The following is a 22,277-nucleotide window of genomic DNA, read 5'->3' as shown; positions in this document are numbered from 1 at the left end:
TTTAGAGATTTGTTTTAACGCAATAGGCATTTTGTTTATATGTATTCAGCGGATATAGGAAGACAGTCTACACTCAGTTTGGTTTTATTTTCTTGTTCTTTTCAATGCCTACCGTACTTTAGGAAGAAATTAATGCCAAAATTTCAGTTCAGGGTAAAAAAATTAAAAATGCTTTGTGTCAAAAGTGTAACAGAAAATATGTATCGTTTTACCTGATTTTCAGAAGTATTTATGATAATGACTCGCTTGTGTAATGTGACATACAAACATCACTGATTGACCACTACGTACCACTGACGGTGTAGTATTACTTGCTTACTGTAAGTAATATATATCTTTCATAACTGTTTCAGGGGTCAACAACAACACGGAAGACCTCGGGGCGGTCAAAGGGGCTTGCAGGCAGGAGTAGGACTGATCCCTGATGTAGAACCGGGTAACCTGGATGGCAGGCAGGCACAAGGAAGGAGGGGTCGAGGGAGGGAAGGTAGAGATGGAGGAGCAGCTGCAGCGAGACGTGATCGAGGTCCCAGGAGACTTGGGCTCCAACAACTTGAAGATCTAGCACAACAGGAACCCAGCAGCATTGTTATGACAATTGGTGCGCGGAATACTGGACTGAGTGAAGCAATTGCAGACAGTAGAGGGAATGATGCCATGTTCAGAGCGTTGCTTAAGGTTTTCGCGATAGCTACTCAATGTCATTCGGCAGGGCAGAACCTGCTTGACGTTTACAACATGATGAAGGAAGCCAACTTTGTTGAGAATGTTATCGAATATCTAGTGGTGCATCGCAGAGACAGGACCGTTCAGCATGTTATCAAAGATGCTGTCACGATGACAAAGGGATTGTTGAATCAGTTGCCAAACTCTGTGACTTACTTCCTTGGAATCCACACCATACTACAGGAGATCGTCAACAAGTTTAGAGAAACATCAGATATTATAGATGATGACATTTGGGAAGAGTTCAGAGAGTTGACAGATTTAGTAGAGAGATTGACCGCACGGATAGAGCGCCGCGTTAAAAGGAACGACGATACATATACGACTGAAAACAGAGAACCACCTGAAGACTTTCGCGAGCTTGGCGTTTTTCCAAAGACTGAGGACATCATTCGAAACGAGGATCCGTTCCTACGAAAGAACAGAGCAGTGGGAGGTTACGACAGTCTTGATCATTACCTAGACGTGCAGTTTCGTTTACTACGAGAAGATTTTATCGCACCACTTCGAGATGGAATCTTTGACTATGTCACTGCCGTCCATGATAGAGGTAGGGCTGGTAGACTGAAGGACGTCAGGATATATGATAGCGTCAGAATAATTGCCCCTGTTTGTAGTGATAATGGTCTTAATCATATCTTGCATTTTGATAGCAGCAAACTTAATGTCAGATGGAGAAGTACAAAACGTCTCATTTATGGATCACTTGTTTGTCTGTCCCCGGATCTATTCAATACACTGTATTTTGCAACAGTAGCCAATCGTGATCCTAAGGACCTTGAGAGAGGGATCGTCCAGGTCAGATTCGAACATGATAATGTAGTGGTCCAGACGTTACGGGATCAGGTTTTTACCATGGCAGAGTCTGCAGCCTTTTTTGAAGCATATAGACATATACTCAAAGGGCTCCAAAATATAAGAGATGGGGATCTTCCATTTGAAAACATAATTGTACAGTGTAATCACGCTGTTCAGCCACCTGCATATCTGAGAAGAAACCAGAATGCTACAATTGACCTGAGACCCCTTGTTGATGAGGACATTATTCTTAGAGGTGACTCCCGACTGGAACATCTGGGAATGGTTGAGGATGGAGAAACAAATTACAATTTCAGTGAAAAGTCGAGACCTGCTCAGAATGTTAAAGTCTTGGATAGAGCCAGTTGGCCACCCGCGGATCTGTTACAGTTTGATGCATCTCAATATCGGGCCTTCATCAGTGCGCTGACTCAAGAATTTACTATCACACAAGGCCCTCCAGGGACTGGGAAGACTTACATCGGCCTCAAAATTGTGAAAACTCTTCTTCACAACCGACATCTGTGGTCTTTTGATCCAGACGGCAATCCTGACCCTCGTCCAATGTTGGTAGTCTGTTATACAAACCACGCTCTTGATCAGTTCTTAGAGGGACTGCTTAGTTTTTTTAGCGGAGACATCATTCGTGTGGGAAACAGGAGTACAAGTGAAAAACTGGCCAACTACAATTTGCACAATTATAGACAACGCTTTAGGACTGGACGTCAAATTCCCCAGGAGGTTTACCTAAATAGAATTGATGCTAGGAATGAGATGGAACTTTTCAAGGTTGAAATAAATAGAAGAGCCGCGGAAATACAAAATGCGCGCACCAACATATTACACGAGGATTTTCTCAAGACTTATATGGGCGACGCGTATGAGCAACTGCTGCATGAATTTCAACAGATATTGGAATTTAATCCTAATGCTGTAGAATTTTTACCAAAGAACCATTCAGTTATTGTAGAATGGCTCAGTTTAGGAAATCTGGCAGCTGAAATGCCTGGCCCTGTTGATGCAGAGCTACCAGCCTTTATACATGGCCAAGGCGATGCTGGGGATAACGAAGAGGAAGAAGGAATCGATGTTGAAGACGAAGTTGATGTAATGCAAGCTCAACGGACACTTGACGGTGATTTAGGCGAAGATATTCTTGATTTGATTGAACAGTTTGAACATTCTAGCATTGAGGAAAGGAAAACTCTTGAAAAAATCATAGATGAAATCATGGTAAAAGGTCGGGCAATAGCCTTAAATGTAGGCGAAATCGATGTAAAACCGAAAGGTGAAGGCAAAGATCAATGGCAACGGCGAAGAAACGAGAGAAAAAAGATGAAGAAAATCATTCAAAGAAACTTATCTTCCAATGATATCATGGGGGATGAGGAGAACAATATGGTTGTCAACCTTTGGGGCCTTACCGAGAAGGACAGATGGCGTCTTTATCGGCGATGGGTCAGTCTTTACTGTGCCAAGTTGGGAGAAGAAATCAGACAAAAAGAAGAAAACGTTGAGGAGGCTGCTATAAGATACAGGGAAGCTCTGATGCAGGAAGATAAAGCAATTTTGCGTCATGCAACCATCATTGGGATGACAACTACGGGAGCTGCTAGATATCAGTCTATACTTCAAGAGATCCGACCCAGGATCATTGTAGTTGAAGAGGCCGCTGAAGTCTTTGAGGCCCACGTGGTCACCACGCTTAACAATGGCTGTGAGCATGTAATTCTTATTGGAGACCACAAGCAACTAAGGCCAAACCCGACAGTGTACAAACTCGCTAAGGATTATAACCTTGATTTGTCACTTTTCGAAAGGATGACAAATAACAAGTTTCCATTCCAGTGTTTACAGCTCCAGCACCGCATGAGGCCTGAAATTTCGGATCTAATGCACAACATTTATGAGGATCTACAAGATCATCCTTGTGTCCAAAGATTCGACAACATCAAGGGAGTAGCTGAAAACTTGTACTTTATCAGCCATTCAGAATGGGAACAGGAATTTGGAGAAAGAAGCCATTCAAATCTACACGAAGCTGAGTTTATCAGAGCTTTGTGCAAATATCTGCTTTTACAGGGATACGAGCCCCGCATGATCACGGTCCTGACGATGTATTCAGGACAACTTTACTGCCTGAAAAACCTGATGCCTAAAATTGAGTTCGATGGAGTGAGGGTAACCACAGTCGATAATTTTCAGGGTGAGGAAAATGATATTATCCTGCTGTCTCTCGTTAGAAGCAATCAAGATGGAGAAGTTGGGTTTGTCAAAATTGCAAACAGGATCTGTGTCGCGCTATCTCGAGCTCGCAAAGGTTTGTATGTTATCGGCAACTTTGACTTACTGCAAGAAACGTCTCCTATCTGGAAGGAAATGGTGTTGACAATGAAGAGAAAGAATTGCTTTGGAACTTCTTTGAAATTACGCTGCCAAAATCACCCAAATACTGATGGTATTGACGTTAGTAAGTCCAAGGACTTTCAGAAAGCACCAGAAGGCGGTTGTAATAAAAAGTGTGAATATCGCCTAAAATGTGGACATGTATGTACAAGGTTCTGCCACATGTACGACAAGGATCACGAAGACTATCAATGTCAAAAACCCTGCACAAGAGAAATTTGTGACAACGGGCACCAGTGCAAACGGAAATGCTACCAAGAATGTAAAACATGTGATGCTATGACTATCAAGATTGTCCCCCGATGTGGACATGGACAAATTATGGCCTGTGGAATGAATCCCGCTGAATATGTTTGCCAAGATAAATGTGAGTTCAAGTTATCATGTGGGCACAAATGTCAGAATAAGTGTGGATCAGCTCACACGACTGATTGCCAGATTATTGTTGAGAGGAGATGGCCTTGTGGACATGTTGGGCAAGTGAAATGCTTCGAAAGAGATGACGTTATTTGTTCAAGTTACTGTGGCGAGGTCCTTGACTGTGATCATTTGTGTGAAGGAACGTGTGGCAGTTGTTTTGAAGGAAGAGTGCATCGGCCGTGCAAACATCAATGCAAGCGAACACTTGTATGTGGTCACGAATGCGAAGACTCCTGTAAAAACTGTCCTCCATGTCGACGACCATGTGAAAACAGATGTGTCCATAGTAAGTGTGGATCCTCGTGTGGCGAACTCTGTGTACCATGTAGAGAACCATGCGAATGGAAGTGTCGCCATTTCCGGTGCAAGAAACTTTGCAGTGAGCCATGTAACAGGCCTAGATGTAATGAACCTTGCACAAAGAATCTTCGTTGTGGACATCCCTGCATAGGATTATGCGGAGAAATGTGTCCAAAATATTGCAGAATATGTGACAAGGAAATAGTAACGGAGATAAAATTTGGACGAGAAGATGAACCAGATGCTCTATTCGTCCAGCTCGAGGACTGCGACCATATAGTAGAGGTAGACGCTTTGGATCAGTGGATTGGCAGTGTAAATGACGACAGCACTACCAGTACAATACAGCTAAAAGTTTGTCCCACTTGCACGACACCCATAAGAAGAAATCTTCGTTATGGGAGGATCACGAACAGGGCACTGAATGAAATTGAAGAAGTTAAAAGGAAGGTGTTAGGTAGCAGACAAAGAGTACAAGAGGCTGCCAAATCAATAAAAGAATCAATGAAAGACCTTCCTAATACAGAGACTCCTGAGACAGTTACAAAAGTTAAGTCTTTAGTCAAGAATGCAACATCAGAAAGACAGTATATGGCACTGGAAAATCAGATATCCATTTTAAATTCCATCACAAGATTGATAAAAAGATGGGAGGAGTTGCGAGGTGTAGCATTCACTGCAGAAAAACAAAGATCTATTAATCTGCTTCACAAACTACATGACTGGACACTTGAAGAAAGAAGCACCATGACTCGACAAGAGATAAGCGATGCCAAGCAAGAAATTGCCCGACTAGAGTCCTTCCTTCTCCTTCTTATGTACCAGAGGAATATAAAAGTTCTTGGAAAGGAGCTGCATCCTCAACTAAGAAGGCAGATGCAGGAAAGTGAGCGAATGATCTGCGATGGGAAGCGGTTTACCCCAGATCGTCAGAACGTGGTAAAGACATGTCTAGATGAACTGAAAAAAGTTGCACCCTTGAGTGGTCTTGGCATCTCAGAGGAAGAGAGACTGATGATCGTCCAAGCTATGAACTTCGAGAAAGGGCACTGGTTTAAATGTCGAAATAGTACGCTAACATTTCTTTAGTTTTTTTGTTTTTGTTTTATTCAGCTTCTCCTTTACTTCTACCTGCATGTTGTTTTTCTCTTTTTTTTCTCCTCCTTTCTTTTCTCATATATTATTCGTCTCATTCTTCCACCTGTGAACAAATGTGACTTCGGTTCTAGGACGCATGAATGCCTGCGTATCTGAATTGTACGATACCATGTCTGCAGTGAAGCATTTGACGAAGTAACTTAGCATTTATACAGAGAAATAGGCGGATACCGTTGAGTAGGATTAATCCTGGACAGCGAATAACATCCTCCGTCTACAAAGAGTGTTATCGGTCGGCTTTACTGCAGTAAGGAATTTTATATGATGGAAATACGTTTTCAGAGATTGCATTGGACTGGTGAAATCTAGATAAATAACACGGTGTAGTACAATATTCAATCAGCGGTTCTGTAACTAAACATTACCCACCGACTTGGAAATGTGGGTTGGTGACAGACCGATAAACTATCTGGGGGACAAAAGTGAATTATGTCGCTCAAAGGAAATATTTCCATTAAATAAATGAATGAAGAATGTTAAGATACATGTTTACATTAAAAAACGGTTATAATACGGCAAAGTCATAAATATATTTTAGAAACGAGGTTCATATTTGTTTAATAAAAGCTGTGCTCTATCTTGAACGAAACGTTTTTAGTTACAAAATCGTGTTTATCATAGGCATTTGTTGCCCCATGCTGTCCAAATGCACCCTAGGTGTCCTGTTTTATTTCTTAGACAATCACTTTGACCGGTGGAAATATTAGTTTAGATTTGGTTTTGGATGTCTTAAGAAAGTTAGAAACTGTTCTTAATTTCCGAATTTCACTTACTGCAACGATAACATAAACAAGTGTTACAATTGACTTAGATTGCATGTATGACAAAGTGTGTTTGTATATTCTTTACACAGATCACGTATATGCAATAGATGACTGCGGCGGCGCATTGCATACTGGGATTTGTCCAGAGTGTCAAGACGAAATAGGAGGGACAAACTATCGCTTACGTCCCGGCAACAGACTAGCGTCAGAGATGGACGGTGCACTTCGCATGGCATGGTCCAATGAAGCCAATCTGGAAAATGATGAACCGAGGTTCTTTGATTAGGATTTTAGATTTTTTTCATATTAAGTGTGATGTTTGTAACTTTATTTTTTCATATTCTATATTATTTTACGTCTAAGTTTTGAATAGAAACAAGTATTTAAAAATATATCCTTTCGCTGTTTTAATTTGTTTTGTTAAATGTATTTGTCGTAAACTTTTCCTATTGTAAAGTACTAAATGAAAATTAAGCTGTTTTTTTTTTTACAGGTGACATTGATATACACGTGTAATTGATTGAAAATATTGTCTGAAAATATTTAGTTAAGATGTCTGGTGAAGTTTGCAAAATTATCAAAGTACTGGAAAGAAGACCCCCCCCCCAACCCCCAACCCCCAACAAATGACAACAACAAAACAACAGCAGACAAGGGGCCCCGAGTGGCCGAGTGGTCTCCGTTACGGATCACTGCAATCTCACCTCTGTCTGCGTGGGATCGAGTTTCGGATTCGGCCAATGTGGGTATGTGAGAAAGCTTGCCAGTAGCTTCTCGAGGGTCGGTGGTTCTTTTCGGGGATTTCCCGGGTTCTTCCTTCACCATTAATACTGGCCGCCATGTATAGCCTATCTTGTGTTGAAAAATGGCGTTAAACCCTACAATAACAACAACAACAGCAGACATATTTATAGAAATAGGATTGCCCATGCTTCGTCCAATAATGAAACCGTCAGATTTTGCCTAATTTTAAATATCCTAAATGTAAGACATTTGTTTTGCATAAGATTTGAGTGATTTCCAATCGACAGCTTAGAAGCGTGCACTTCTCCATTTTTCCTTATACACGTATACATCAAAGTTATTTTCTTTTCTTGTTTATTGTACATTCAAGTTATGAGTCTAGGGTATTTTAAAACATTCAAACATAATATTCTCCAATCAAATGTATGGCATTTTCAATGCGTAGTGTGTGTAGATATGTGCTCGAATTTCTGTTTTCTTTATGATAAGTAGTATGACCATGGATGGTCAGAAATTTGTAAGCTGTATCAAAGTAAAGAGACAAGGAGTACAGCAGAATATGTCCAGTTTGACCGATCCGTGCTCATGTAGATTATAAACATTACTGATATTTGCAACTGTACAATGAATGCGTTGAAACTTTGGTCCGCAATATTTTCAAATTACACGGGTTCCACCACATAAGGTGAATATGACTGCTCTCCAACCACACCCCCACCCCGGCCCAGTAGCAGACTCTTACACTACGAGGTCCTTGATATTTTATTTTATTTTATAATTTTTTTATTTATTTATTCTGTCAGCCATGCATAACCTATCATATGCTAAAATAGCGGTATACCCCACAAAACCAAGCCAAATCAAATCTTTGCTGTAATTATTCTAAATGTAGCCTCTAAATAATAGACTGTTTTAAAAGAGAGCATTCCATAGGCTATATAAATCGCAAATACATTCAATGAATCGTTTATGAATCTTTTGGCATTTAAATATTTTCTCAGTTTTGGAGTGTCTGTAATCTTTGTTGTAAGATGTTTGGTCTTTATTTAACCTTTTTCAGGATTTCGTTGCAGTTGCCTTAATTGCTGACTATATACATCAAATGATTATAAATTGTTTGGTCGCGAGAGCCTATGAGTAAGTGTTTTATGTACCATAACGTTTGTGGGTGGAGCGTCTAGTATCACTGAATTTATGTATAGGTATACCTACATTATGTTATAAACGCCATGATGTTCTGAAGTTACATCACCTGTTTGAAAGTACGAGTGAAAAATAAAGTGTTTATAAATATTATAAATTCAACAAATAATTGATGAATTTTAGTTGTCGGGATAAAATGTAAATCCTGTATTGTGTTTTATATCATACTAGTAGTGTCGGACATTCGTGAAAACTATGAATGCACTTCTGGTTATATTAAGAGTTGAAAAGCAGCAGAAGTGTTTACTACTGAATTTGTACAATATGACATCACAAACTCTATTGATTCTTCAGAATAATTTAGGTTTACATGTTTGGTGACATGAATGTAGCAGACAAAGGAATGAATATAATCCTAATATTGAGTATATTTTAGCCGAAATATACTTTCGATCACGATGGCTGTTGATTAATCTCCATGTTATGCAAGTACATTTGTTTACCACATAGTCTGTACACTTTGCCTATATTGTATGCAGTTTAATATTTTTGATATTATAAAATGTGAACATATCACTTTATGTGATTCTGATTAGTCCAAATAATCCCAAGATATTATTGTGCAGTATTCTTTTACTGATTGGTTGCGATCGTGGGAAATTTTTTAAAATCCCGATTACTGGAATTTTTGGTTTTGAATGAACATTTTGGCGGACATTTTCGATTCGAGTCAAGAATCGGAATTGAAAAAAAATGGTGTCGTCTGAATATGGCCAATTTAGCACACAGGGGATTGTTATGTCATGTTTAAGATATAACATTAAAAAAATTAAAAACCCCAAGACAAGAACAATAACAACAACAAAGAAAACCTAAGGGTATTGCTCAGTTGGTAGCGGTGATATGGGGGAGGGGGCGGTATTCCTGTAGCATGTAATCCACCCTATATACAACCGTGGTATACGTTAGCTTAAAGAAATAAATAAACTCGCCTATGTTCACAGAAACAAAAAATGAACGTAAACCAGTTTCCAAAACTGACAGAAGTGTAAAACAACAACTGCATATTTATGCGGCAAATATGTGATGCAATTCCGACTCAAGCTTTGTTTACATATCCTGCAGTCTACTGTTCCAAATCAAACACCGCAAATATCCGATCACAAATACATCACAGTAAATATTAAAATGTTTGCATTCAGGAAACCGTCTTTCACATGAATATCGCAATAATATAATATTTAGTTGTGAAAGTGACACTTTACGTTATGTAAACATGGACTATATACTGTACTCTAATGGGTTCTGTATCAAAAACACCGCGACATCACGCGCATTGGTCATTCTGTGTTGAAAAATGATTTTGTCTGTGTAAAATGTCTGTTTATTTGGAAGGATGATTCTTCTTTGATTTATAGTTTGTAAGAAAAGTATAATCTACTTTTAAACGTGAATACTAGTTCAACTTTGGGGCTATTTTTTGCGCACAACAAATTAAAAGTGCATAGTTTGTCAGAATGAATGAAATTATTCGTTCTTCTTTCAATCTAAATAATTTTCACTGAAATAAAAACTGTGATGAAAACAATCTCAAATTGGTAATGATTTAATATTAAATTTATGAAACTCGTTGAATAATCTCCAGCTTTTGCGAGCCAAGACTCGCAAAAGCTGGACATTATTCAACTCGTTTAATAAAGTCAATATTAAATAATTACTCATTTGTAATAGACACCATGTTATGCAAGTACACATGTATATGTAATAGACACCATGTTATGCAAGTATATGTAATAGACACCATGTTATGCAAGTACACATGTATGTGTAATAGACACCATGTTATGCAAGTACACATGTATATGTAATATACACTATGTAGCCTCGAAGATAGTGAGAGTTATATGTACATGTAAATTCATTTTTCAGAATGCAACGCAATTGAAAATCCAAGATATATATATATATATATATATATATATATATATATATATATATATATATATATATATATATATATATATATATGGAAAGTTCTACTGTGCGGTAAATATTTTGTAAATATATGGAAGAAATGGAATGAATTCGTTGCTTTTCATGCGTTGACAATATGTTTATATGTTTGGTATTATAGTGTTTATAAATCTGTTGACTTTCCTATTTCATAATTTAATTCAGGTGTAATTCATATCGAAATTAAAACATCACTGAATTTATGCCATGTTTTTATTTTCGGTTTCGATGCCAATCGTACAACCGGTTATGGGTAGGAAAATAATTTGCTTTACTGTACAATTTTCAAAACACTATGATTCAGTACTTACAATGATGTGATTTTTAACATAGCGTATTATCTGTACCTGAGTGAATAAAGCCAATGCTATCTAAGTAATAGTTGCTATTTTTTAAAGGCAGTTTTGAAAGAAATAAGCAAATAAAGAAGGCATACACTCTTAATGCTGACCGCCTCGGATATGGTTGGTCGCGGGTTCGAACCCCGGTCGAGTCATACCAAAGATGGTAAAAATGGTACTAGCAGCTGCCTCGCTTGGCGCCCAGTATTAAGAGGTTAGTGTTAGGACTAGTTATCTGGTGTCAGAATAATGTGACTGGGTGGGACATAATGCTGCATGTGGTGGCATGATGCGCCATTGCCAGTCGTCACTATAAACGGCCACACCGTAGACATCGTAGCGATATGACTGAAAAATCGTTAAAGCTACGTTAAAAATCTAAATCATACACACATTCTTAATGCTACTTTGCGGTGTGAAATAGAATAACAAGTTCTCTCTTTTGGTTATATGTCATTTACCTCATAAAATATGAAGAACAAAATACTGATACTGACTAAAATTTTCGAACTAAATTTTACCACACTGATTACTATTTGGAAAACCATAGGAACATTTTAAAACAAACGTCTGAAGAAATACAAACACTCCATCAAAATCAGACGTAATTCAAATGCAGTCAGACAGACAGCCAGGTGTTAGTCTCTTGTAAGCAGTAAATATGTTATCACAGGAATAATTCTGTTTCTCAGACGCCCCACTAAACAATGCATAAACAGAAACAATTGTTATTTATTTAATTTTTGTCACGTGTATTTATAAATATTGTGTCATTAGATATGCACTTGGCAAGGTTAATATTTGCTAGAATATTTCTTATTTGAATAAATAGTTTTTTTTAAAAAAGGTCTTTTTGCAATGTGGGGGTTGTGACAAATCTGTAATTGAGTGTTTATTAGGTAGATATATGTAGATTATGGTGCAGGTGTACTTAGACGTAGCAGCTTTTAATCTGGATCAATACACTGACACTTGACCAATGACGTACCATGGTAGTACACCCGGACTGATCCAATAGTAGAATTTGAAAATGCCCCATTCGGTTGCGCGTCTGTCACAAAGGATACTCGTTCCGCTTTTTACCTCTTGCTTAAAAAGTACACCAGTTATCCCTTCAACCACTGATCCTGACCAGATCGATAACGAGAATGAATATTAAATAATACGAATTTAATATGGATACACAATATTTATTAAGTTTATCAAGTGTGTAAGAAAAAAAACCCACAACTGTAAGAAAAAGTTCATCGATATTAATGACCATCATTTAAAGTCTGTAACATCCGTAACTAACAACAAACATTATTTACAAATTCATCATCACTGTATGTGTTGGGAGTTTTGACTATCATCTCAGCCTGTTGTTTCCGCTTGCATACTCTGCTTTAATAAATAATGTCCTCAAATAATGAGTGGCCCTCTTTCCTGGTGAAAAATTTTCTTTGTTGTCTTCCTGATCTTTTTGTCTCCTAAATCTGCCAGAAACTACTCCCGTTCCTTGCCTTCTTCTTGTAGTTTGTTCCCTGGTCCAAATTGCACCTGACACCTTAATGATAGTCACTTAGCTTGAATGCACACGGAATTTATTAACCATTTCCTTTAGATCAGGAGCAATGTGGTCTTTCCTGTCTTTATTTGGATGCTTATCATCTGTAACCGTTGCCGCTTTATGCGATGTGGCACCATCTAACAATACTGCTGATGGAGTTGTTGTTTTACGGAAAGTGGTTCAGGTGATACCGATATCCACTTAATCTGCAGCCAGTGAGTAAGTTTTTTTTTTTTTCTATAGTAGTTTAGTGCTGTCTTGGATCAAGCCGTTCAGCACATTTGTGATTATAAAAAGCGATTCATCCTGAGGGTGAGCATGCTCTCGACAATATTTCTGAATTAGGCTGAATGCCCTTTCAAATAGTTCTGGCTTTGTAGTTGCTGTCCCCTCTTCTTTATCTCCAGCTGGACCAAACATCTGATGTCGACAAGTTTAGATGCAAATACATTCTGTGTAACATTGCATAACGTTAATTGGTATTAAAAAAATCACCACAATACCACATTTAAAACAATCCGGCATTGAGTTCTGGATAACAGCACCAAAGGAATGTGCTTTATGCTGGTGATAATTGAATCTCGAGATAATAATGTCGTCTAACTTGTCAGTCACCATTTCATCGACCATGGACAATATGAATTAAACAATTGAAGCAATACAAACTGCTTGAGGAATTCTAACTCAATTCACCCATTCCTATCTGACTATTTAGAAGCGCATAACGGGAATCGCAGTTAGAAGCGCATAACGGGAAGCACATTTAGAAGCGCATAACGGGAAGGTTTAGTCAATCAAACGTGTTTTCTCAAAGATTCGTTGGTCAGGAAACACCACCGTCTTTTTATATCTGCATGTGACTTCATCTTCTGAAATTTTATTTAAATAAAACACCGAGTTCGCTGAGAAAGATAAACAAAGCTACGTTATTGTATTATGATTGAAATAAATTGAGTTTTTCAGGTCAATATAACCAAAACCGGTGAAGAGAGACAAACAAAGATTTGAACCCTGGCCAAAATCCAGATTTATTATTTGTTAGGTCTCTTCCTATATAAAGGCTACCAACAGATCACGCGCTCATTTCCATTGGAGATCCATTAAGTTCAGACCCCAGACTCGCTTCATAATGACCACAAAAATTAAACTAAGATTCAAAACTAGAAAGATCAATTCAAAGAGTCTGATAACAGCATGAAGCTGGGCACTTTTAACGAAATGCAGACAAAATGAAAATTCGAAAGTTTTCTTGACTCGAACCTTTCTGAGAGGGAAATGACAGAAAAAAAAATGTTTAAACTACTTCGAATGTCATTCTTCATTTGTAATCATAAACCTTCTGATATAAGCCAAGTTCTTTCTATTTGATACAGTCTGCTTCCAACATATCAATACAACCCGGTCTAGATTTATATTGTTTATGTACATTTTTGTCTGACCAAAATTTAGAGACCCAATGTCTGCACCATGTTAAGTGCTTGTAAAGCAAGGCGCAGAATACACGCCGCCGAGTCTCAATTTGCTAATTTAGAAAGCCGATTCAGCATAGCTGAACACGGTTAAATCTGGATTACAGGACATTCTTCTTGGACAGGGACCATATATTTTCCTCCATTCTATCAGGGCACATTAAAATTGTTTTCGCTTGTCGTATAGATATATATTAATTTGGTCTAAGATATTTAAACGTGTTTACTGACATCAATTTTGTTCACAGAACCTTTAATATTCGACTGAGAATCTATGCGAAAAGCATGTGCATGTTTTTGTTTTTATTCCGATGAACTATCTTCGAATCTTTTCCTAATTGCTGATAAAAGCACATGTACATCGCATTTCAGTTTGTGTGTAGACGAAAAGGACATACTGAAAATTTGAAGAGATTATGAGGAAAATATGTTAAAAGCATAGTCAATACAGAAGTTAAGAAAGAGATGATTTCTTGTACATACGAGGGCTGATCACATTTCTTTTTCAACCACTTGCCTAAGATTCATTTGTCCCACCTCCATTTTATTTGTCGAAAAATTTCAATATCTTGCCTAAATTAAACAAGGGTTTTGTATTTTATTAAATATTAAAGTGACCTTAACTTACATTTTGTCGTTTAAATGCAAGCACAGACCGTTCCTTCACAATACCACGTGATGATGGCAACCTAATATGTATAATCAATTTAAAAAGTAAAGACTCGTTACTGTCATTTAATCAGTTCATAGACGGAAATACCACTTATGTGATTAAGTGCTTTTCATTAATTTCATTGCACTGAGTTGGTGAATCGAAAGCAATGGATGATCTGCTCATGAGTATCTGTGTTGAGTAAACACACTATATACATGGTCGTTTGAAGCACTAAAACAATCATGCCGGATTTATTTGTAGTGTTTGGTCACTTAGCCCAATATGCAGTCAAACAGCAAGGACTCGGGTCACAATGTTTGCTTCTACTTAAACGCCCAACGATGTAGTCCCAGTCTATTTTAGAACATTTTTTCTCTCATTTTAGTTGTGTTATAAGACACAGATCTAAGCATTCTTTGTATTGATTAAAAGGTAATTGTTTATTTTTAGAATATGAGCATTATGGCGTGGTTGTCTGTGTGTATTTCAGAGGCAGTGCACAGTGAGTATTGGTCCATTAATGCAAATGCGGAAATGAAATCTGTGAACCATTTCATTTGCTTTGTTTACAGTCCAGCCTCTCAAAAAATGCCGGATAACAGTAGTATAGTAAAATGTAGGTTCTGACTCACTGTTTTTCAAGCTCATAGGGATGGGGTTCTGGCTCACGCAGAGGAAATGGGGGTTTTGTCTCGTAGAGATGGGGGTTCGGGCTTGCTTAAGGTCCACTGAAAATCGTGCTTGATTTTCCTGCGCGTCTTCTTAGAGATGTGCTTGTAGTATAGCAAAGATGGATCTTCCGTGATAGCCTTGGATGAGTGACCGATTGCGTTTTAGTGATGATGTTCGCAGTAGTATTCCAAGAGTGGAATTAAGTGAAGAGGAGCGTGCTGCTACGTTGAAGCGTGTGGATGAGTTATAGCGTATGCGAATAAGGACCTGAGTCAGGTTCCTGAGATGATTTATTGTGAGGAGAGTGATGACGAGCATGAGAACGAGGAGTGGATGAGGTTTTGTTATGGTCATCGGCGACCGATGCAGCGGTATAATCAGCAATACCGCATAAAAAAATAAATTGAAGCGTTTTGATTTGTCATTGCTAGAGCGAGATAGAGTTTTTCAATTGCTGAACAGGGTGGCTCGAAATCCACTTCCGGATCGTGTGAAATTTATAAAATTTGAGTATGTATTTAAGCGCATATTTGAGCTGATTGGACTTCACGAGCACGCTGCGAAGTGTATGCCAGTATTAGGAAAGAGAGTGTGTGAGGTGTATGATAAGATTATTTCAGAAGCCTTAGGGATCTTGTTGGAATCCACGAGTTGAGTTGTTCAGGATATCCAAATCAGTTGACGAAAGGTTTTTTCTTTAGGTGGAGATCACCTTTTCGACTCTGAACAGGTTTTGTTTGGTCTTCTGTAATTCCTGCTTGTAAAACAATCATTGGATGACTCCCCAGATAAATCTTTGGGCGTGCCTGGAATGATTTGTTCTTTTTTAATGGCATGAACGACGAAGACTTCTTCAGTCCAGTTAGGTGTGTATCCCTTTTTGAACGTGAGTTTTTGTCTGCTGATTATAACGTGGTCACCTAATTTAAATTTAGATCCATAAAATAAGGAGTCTATGACTTGTCTTTAGTCCTGAAAATCATTTAGGTTTATTGAGTATGCTTCTGTGGGAGTCATTTTAATGCTGCGGTGCCATGTTTGATTTTATTGGTCAATGATTTCTGGCAAAAAATCTAAGTATCAGTTTTTGTTATCACTGGTAAGCTCTTCCACATGCGATTTTTGATAGTTCTTTTAAACCGCTCTGCGACGGCCGTTTTGATTTGATTGTGTGTGCTGTACCAGGTAATATTATTTTTGAAGCCAGTCTGAGACGGTGTTGTTATAAATTCACTATTATGATCTGTCCATAGTTTATGTGGTCTGCGTTCACCTACAATGCTGTCAAACGCCTCAACGATATAATTCCTTTTTCGTTTTCTAGAGGAACTAAACATGCATATTTACTAAACACATCGATGACCGTCATGGGATATTTTTAAATGATCGTTGTACGCCCTGTAATCTCTCATGTCGACGAGATCTGCAGACCATATATTGTCGTTACGACCGGGATGACTGAGTAATGAAAAATGTTTACTCGCAGGTTTATGCACTTCTTCTGCAAGAACTTTCAGTTCCGGTGTCAAAAGATCTTCTACCCCAGCTGACTTTTTCATTATACCTTTAGTGCCTATGATATCACTCACAAGAGCTCAGTCTACTCGCTCTATGAAATTATTCGGCTTGAGTTCTTTTGTCTCTCAGAGTCACTTTATCGCATCCAACTTTGTCGTCTGTATGATCTCTGAAACAGATATCATGTCTTGTCACGATGGCATCTACGTCGATATAGGGTTCCTGACCAGGAAACGGCTGATCGTTTTCATCCAGTTGTTGTTCTAAGGCAGGGGTCTCAAACTCAAACCGCCATGAGGGCCGCATGAGGTCATTTACGAAGGTCTATGGGCCGTACCACCTTGTTATCTCTCTTGATATCTTGTGATGCCAATCATTTTGTGGCCCACAGGATACGGCTTGGTGAGCCACGTGTGGCCCACGGGCCGCATGTTTGTGACCCCTGTTCAAAGGGGTTCCACGGCCCTGTGTAATTATTGTCCTGGCAATGTCCATCCGCCACGTGGTCTCGGAAGTTTTCCGAACAGTGCATGGATATCCACGGCGACACCTAGAATTTATCGGCGTCCATAGCATTTACAGTCTCCCACGCACAGATTTCTCTCCACACGAAGGTCTTCGCAACTTGTGTCCACGTCGCAGTGGCTACAGTGATATATTTTGTTATACAGAGAAATGACATATAGTCGACACCTCGCCGACAACGGAGTTTTCTGCAGCAAAGCTGCCTACGACAGAGTCGTCTGCGCAATTTGAGTTGTCTCTTGTCTCTGAGCACCTCCCTCAGGTGGCAATTTCCAACTTTTGGTTCTAATTTTGTTGATGTTGGACAACTTTGTTTCCCATGTTAAAACTTTTTTCTCATTCCTTTGCTTTAAATACATTTACCGCGCGTGGTTCCAAGAGTCCTTTTCCGATGCCGAGCAATCAGGTACGTCATGGGGGGGGGGCGGGGGTGCATTTGGCCCCCCGAATTTGCATGTGCAGCAAAGTGTAAAATTGCTGTTGCATATATACGAAAACTAACAAGCCCGTCAAGTTTTGCCCCGCCCACAATCAAGTTTTTCTCCCCACCTCCGAATCAAGTTCCCCGCCCCCCCCCCCCCGAAAAAGTTGAAATTACGTCCATGCAAGCAATCCTGGAAGTAACGTTCCAACGATACCTGCTAACAGGGCTGCGATGAGTCCTCCTTGTTTTGACAGCTGTGACGCCGACAAATTCAGAACAATTCCTTTTCGTGCAGCGGCATATGTAGCTGCTGATTTGGCTTGACGATGAGTCAGCATGAGCCTGTCAGGTCCTGTTAACGCTGATTACTTAAGCTTGATCAATATGGGCCTGTTGTGTGGGGCCACCACAGCAATACTTTTCTTTTGCTGCGGTGACAGAGTTAAATCTACTGGCACATATGACATTGTGTTATATTAATTGATATTTTTTTCTTTTGCTTTTGACGGGTTTATTTCGATGGTCAATTGATAATGTCACGATGGTAAGTTTCTGCTATGTGAAACACCATTTTCCATCACCGCTTTATATGTGGCTCCATTGATGGCCCCTGTCGCTTCAGCAAGTCCCAATGGAGCAAGAACAGACGCAAACAGCTTTGGCGCAATGGTCTGCACGAATGGGTTGATCGCATTGATAATTTCATTGCCTACGATGGAGCCGGCCTCGCGTGTGGCTCTCCGACGTTTTGTTGATTTTTTGCTCGGCATTGTCTATACAAAGATATTCATTTCTCCATTGAGTACATCCAACGTCATGAGTTGGTCTTGTGTTATCAGCGTGTAAGATACCTAATCCGCACCTGGATCTCCAATAGTCGATCGTATGTCGACGTCGCCTGGAGAATCTTTGAGGCGCTCGCAATATTTGGAGACATCGAAATGGAAAATGGAATAATAGTTGGAGAAATCTTCCATCAATATATGCGTGCCCGTGTCCACGTCCTGGTACTTGTGCATAGCTTCCATCAACATCATATACACGCAGGAATAATTTCTGGCCCAGACGTCGAAATTACATTCGAGCTTTCGCTCTGTATATTGTCTGGAGTTGATGTAGACGTAAATGTGAGACAGCCCAAGAGGATAAAACATGTGTTTGTTTCCAGATAGGTCTACGAGTCGTGCTGCTAGCCAAAACACCACAAACACGTGTCTGGGAAGTTCTCTACCTGGATTTGTGACTACTCTCCACGACGTAGTTTGCTGCTCAGCGGCAAATTGTTGCATGTAAATTCGGTGTGTCTCAAAGTAAAGTTTCTTGGTGAATCTGGCCAGCGTCGTATCCAGTTCGAGCACGTGAGCCGTCGATGGAATATTTTGGGGCATTAACAGCAACAACCACGTCATGGTGAATTGCCCATCTGCTAAAGCTTCAAATATGTGCATGTATTGTTAGGCGGAAGCTCTTTTCAGCACCAGCGTGAGCTTGATGCCTCTGAACACCGTTCTGATATCCCTGCTCACTCCGAAGATGCTGCTCAGTGGAAGCATCATGCAGATCCCTTGACTGGAATCGGTGAGATGAAGTGGAGCTGTGAATCTTGTGTTGTATGCAGCATTAGGTGCAAAAGCAAAATGGCATCTGAAACTATCTTCGGCAATTTCCTCAGCATTACCAACATTAGCCACTGGAATCATCTGATCGTTGGCGGTGTATTCAGAACACACAGCAGCTCTAGTACCTGTATCTCTCAACCGCCACATGTTGGTGACGCAAGTGCGCATGTAGTGATCGCTGATCACGATCATATTCAGTATTGTGCTTGCTTGTGGACAGTATCCATTGATTTCTTCAACGGTCTGATTGTTTAGTTGGTATTGCGCCCATTTCAATAATGACCATCCGTTGTTCTGCAGCGTGACTTGAGTTCCTTCTGCATAGTTTCCTCCCGCCGCAGTTGTTATTTTCTAGCGAATTTCTACAATGGATTTATGAGGAAGCATGTGCACATCACGTGTCTCTATTTTTCGTCGCGTACTGGTGTTGAGATTGGCGATGTTCGTGTCCTGGGATTTGAACTGCTTGTACTCGGTCGTCGAGTCCTCGATGCGGGTATCAGGGTTCAGCCTAAGGTAATCGGGAGTAAACCTCGAATAAATGGTGTCGCCATTTTATAAAGATGTTATAAAATCGCACGGCTATTAAAATGCATTATATTTTTTGAGAATGTTTTTGAGAATGCTTTTACCACAATCTTTTTAATCTCTAACCGGACATGATGGCACCAAGAGATGGTAGTATCACTTGTACACCGACCTTTCTGTCAAAATCCTGTAAAATCGTTTCCGATCTTTCTTTGAAAACTGCCGAAGAATTTTTTAAGAGCATATTTTGTCTGCGTCGAAAGATCTGACAACTGCGTTTCCTGCAGGATTGTCCGAGTTTTCTGCGACATGATTTTACAGGCTATTTTTTGTCCCACTGCCCTTCAAGTTGCAGATGCTGCTCCGGTAGCTCCAGAATAAGCTGCTTTGAGGAAAATCAGAGCTGCTTTCGTTGAAATACATGTACGTGCAGCGCGAACGGAAAAAATAACGTGGATAATTTGTCTATTTCCAACGGAGGATTATATCGCACCGTAGAAGTGACCAAACGTGAATCGAAAAACAGCGTGGTATCGTTGAGAGCCATTATTCGAATGTATGTGACAAAAGTGGTCAACTACTTCGCCGGTGATAACAAGCTATTTTAAATCAAATTCTCACATACAATCTGATACTGATCCGACGTCACAAGTTTGCTATCCAGAAGATGAGATTATCCACCATCTCGTTATCGATCTCCACACACACATTCCCCGATTGTGTGAAAGCGATCATTGCTTTCTCTCCTCCTCCTTTTGTTGCTTATCCTTCTTCTTCCGTTGATTTTCCCTCTCAACATAAGTTTAAAATCATAATGACTGATTATTTTAGGTTGATATTTTCCTGTTTTGCCTATTTTTTAAACTCCCTCCATAATGGTGGAATTGAAACACAAGCTCTCCTTTTTCTTCAAATAGACTCGCGTGTTCCCTTTCCTTTTCACGACGTGCTCCTGCAGGCAGACTCGCTGATAACCCTTCCACCGTCACTAGATCCGCCAACGATTGTTCTTTTAACCTATCGGTTCTAATCCTAATGAGCATCAGGTTGCTTTAATACTAGAACTGTAAGAACTGGATCCCCCACTGGAGATATTTGTTTTGTTTCTATGTTTCTTCTTTTTCTTTTGATTTTTGTCATCTCTTTTCAGATTAGCATTGTACTTTTGTTTTAACTCATCAAGCCATTCAATCATTTGTTCTTTCTCGCTCTCGTTCTTGTTACTTTCAATCAATGGTCCGTACACCCGGTTTATTTCAGTGAGCATACCACATTTAGCCAACAATCTGAAGTAACTATCCGCAGCCGATAATCCTGAGCTCATGAATATCGTCATGTATGTGAATTTAGTTTCCACAAATTCCTGCAACCATCCTCTGTTTGGTTCAACACGGTATCTGTTCTTAATGCGCTCCCTTAACTCAGCATGAGTTTTCATAAGTATTTCATTCTCACGCTCTTCTCTTTTATATTCTCCAGCTTTTTCCTCTCACTCCGAATAAATTATTTTTTGCCTTCTGAATCATTTCTTGTCTCTGCTGAAAATATTCTGCCTCTTTTTCATGATTCAATGTTGGATTCGGTTTTCTTCTTTTTTTTCCTCCCGCTTTTTCAATTCCACTGCTATTTATTTTCCATCCTTTTTCATTTTTAGCAGTTTGGCTTCTCAAGCTTGTTCTGTTTCTGCTCACCTCATCATTTCGGCGACGTCGCTTTCCGACGCAGGAAGTACGTCCTCCAGCAAACGCTGTTGCTGTTGTTGTTGTTGTTGAGTTTAATTATAGTGGCGTGCGCACAATTGTGCATGTGCCACTTTTTTCTGACTGCACCGCAGCCAGCTAGTTGTTCCTGGGGAAGGGGATGGTGCCACCTCCCCCAGGCTTTTATGGATTCAAGGAACCCTGATAGTTTGGCCTCAATCTGTGGGTCCATAAAGGTCCCTACAGTTGAACGGTTGGCTGTCATTATTGGGAAGGAGAGCTCGGGAACGGTCCTGCTTGCTTTACATCGCTGGTTTCTTGTTGCATTTGCCTGGTGTTTCTTGCGATTTTTTTTTTGATTTTTGATTTTTTTTTTTCTTCGATTTTTTTTCTTTTTTTCTTCTTCAAAATGTTCTAAAAGGAGGGAGGGGGGATGTTCTATGCTGTTTATAGAGGTTCTTAGTAGAAATCATGTATGAAGAGAGATTTTCAAGGTTATTATGGTATTACTAGTCGAGGTGTTTAGGGTGTGTTTCTTACGTTATGTTATTTATAAGTTTTTAGATATTACCTCTTTAAGTTATTTATTAATTCATGTTTTTAGAGATTATATGTTATTTATACTTTATTTAGCAAGAGACCGGAGTCCTAGCCGATTACACGGTTCGTTAAGGACATCTAGGACCGGAATCCTAGCTGATTACTCGGTTCGTTAAGGACATCTAGGACATCCGATTTTGCGGTTTCCTTAGTTTTTTATAGGTGCTTCGTAAGTGAATTATTTATTAATACTTTTATAAAATTG

General features: G+C 39.4%; 1 protein-coding gene across 2 annotated transcripts in view; it reads left to right on the top strand.

Annotated features, from left to right (window-relative positions):
* The window catches only part of LOC149798581 (NFX1-type zinc finger-containing protein 1-like), a 37,373-nt gene extending 26,526 nt beyond the window's left edge, over window positions 1-10,847 (top strand). For both annotated transcript variants that reach the window (XM_089957393.1, XM_089957394.1), the window contains exons 3-4: window positions 354-5,719; window positions 6,662-10,847. In XM_089957393.1, coding sequence (XP_089813519.1) covers window positions 354-5,719; window positions 6,662-6,858 — 5,563 coding nt within the window. In that variant the 3' untranslated portion in view covers window positions 6,859-10,847. The remainder of the gene's footprint in view (window positions 1-353; window positions 5,720-6,661) is intronic.
* Window positions 10,848-22,277: the final 11,430 nt, after the last annotated feature.

The sequence above is a fragment of the Sinohyriopsis cumingii genome, chromosome 5 (assembly GCF_028554795.1).
Source record: "Sinohyriopsis cumingii isolate HCF-2022 chromosome 5, ASM2855479v2, whole genome shotgun sequence".
Lineage (NCBI taxonomy): Eukaryota > Metazoa > Mollusca > Bivalvia > Unionida > Unionidae > Sinohyriopsis > Sinohyriopsis cumingii.
The sequence above is the reverse complement of the archived record's forward strand: the minus strand, read 5'-3'. Positions and strand labels throughout refer to the sequence as shown.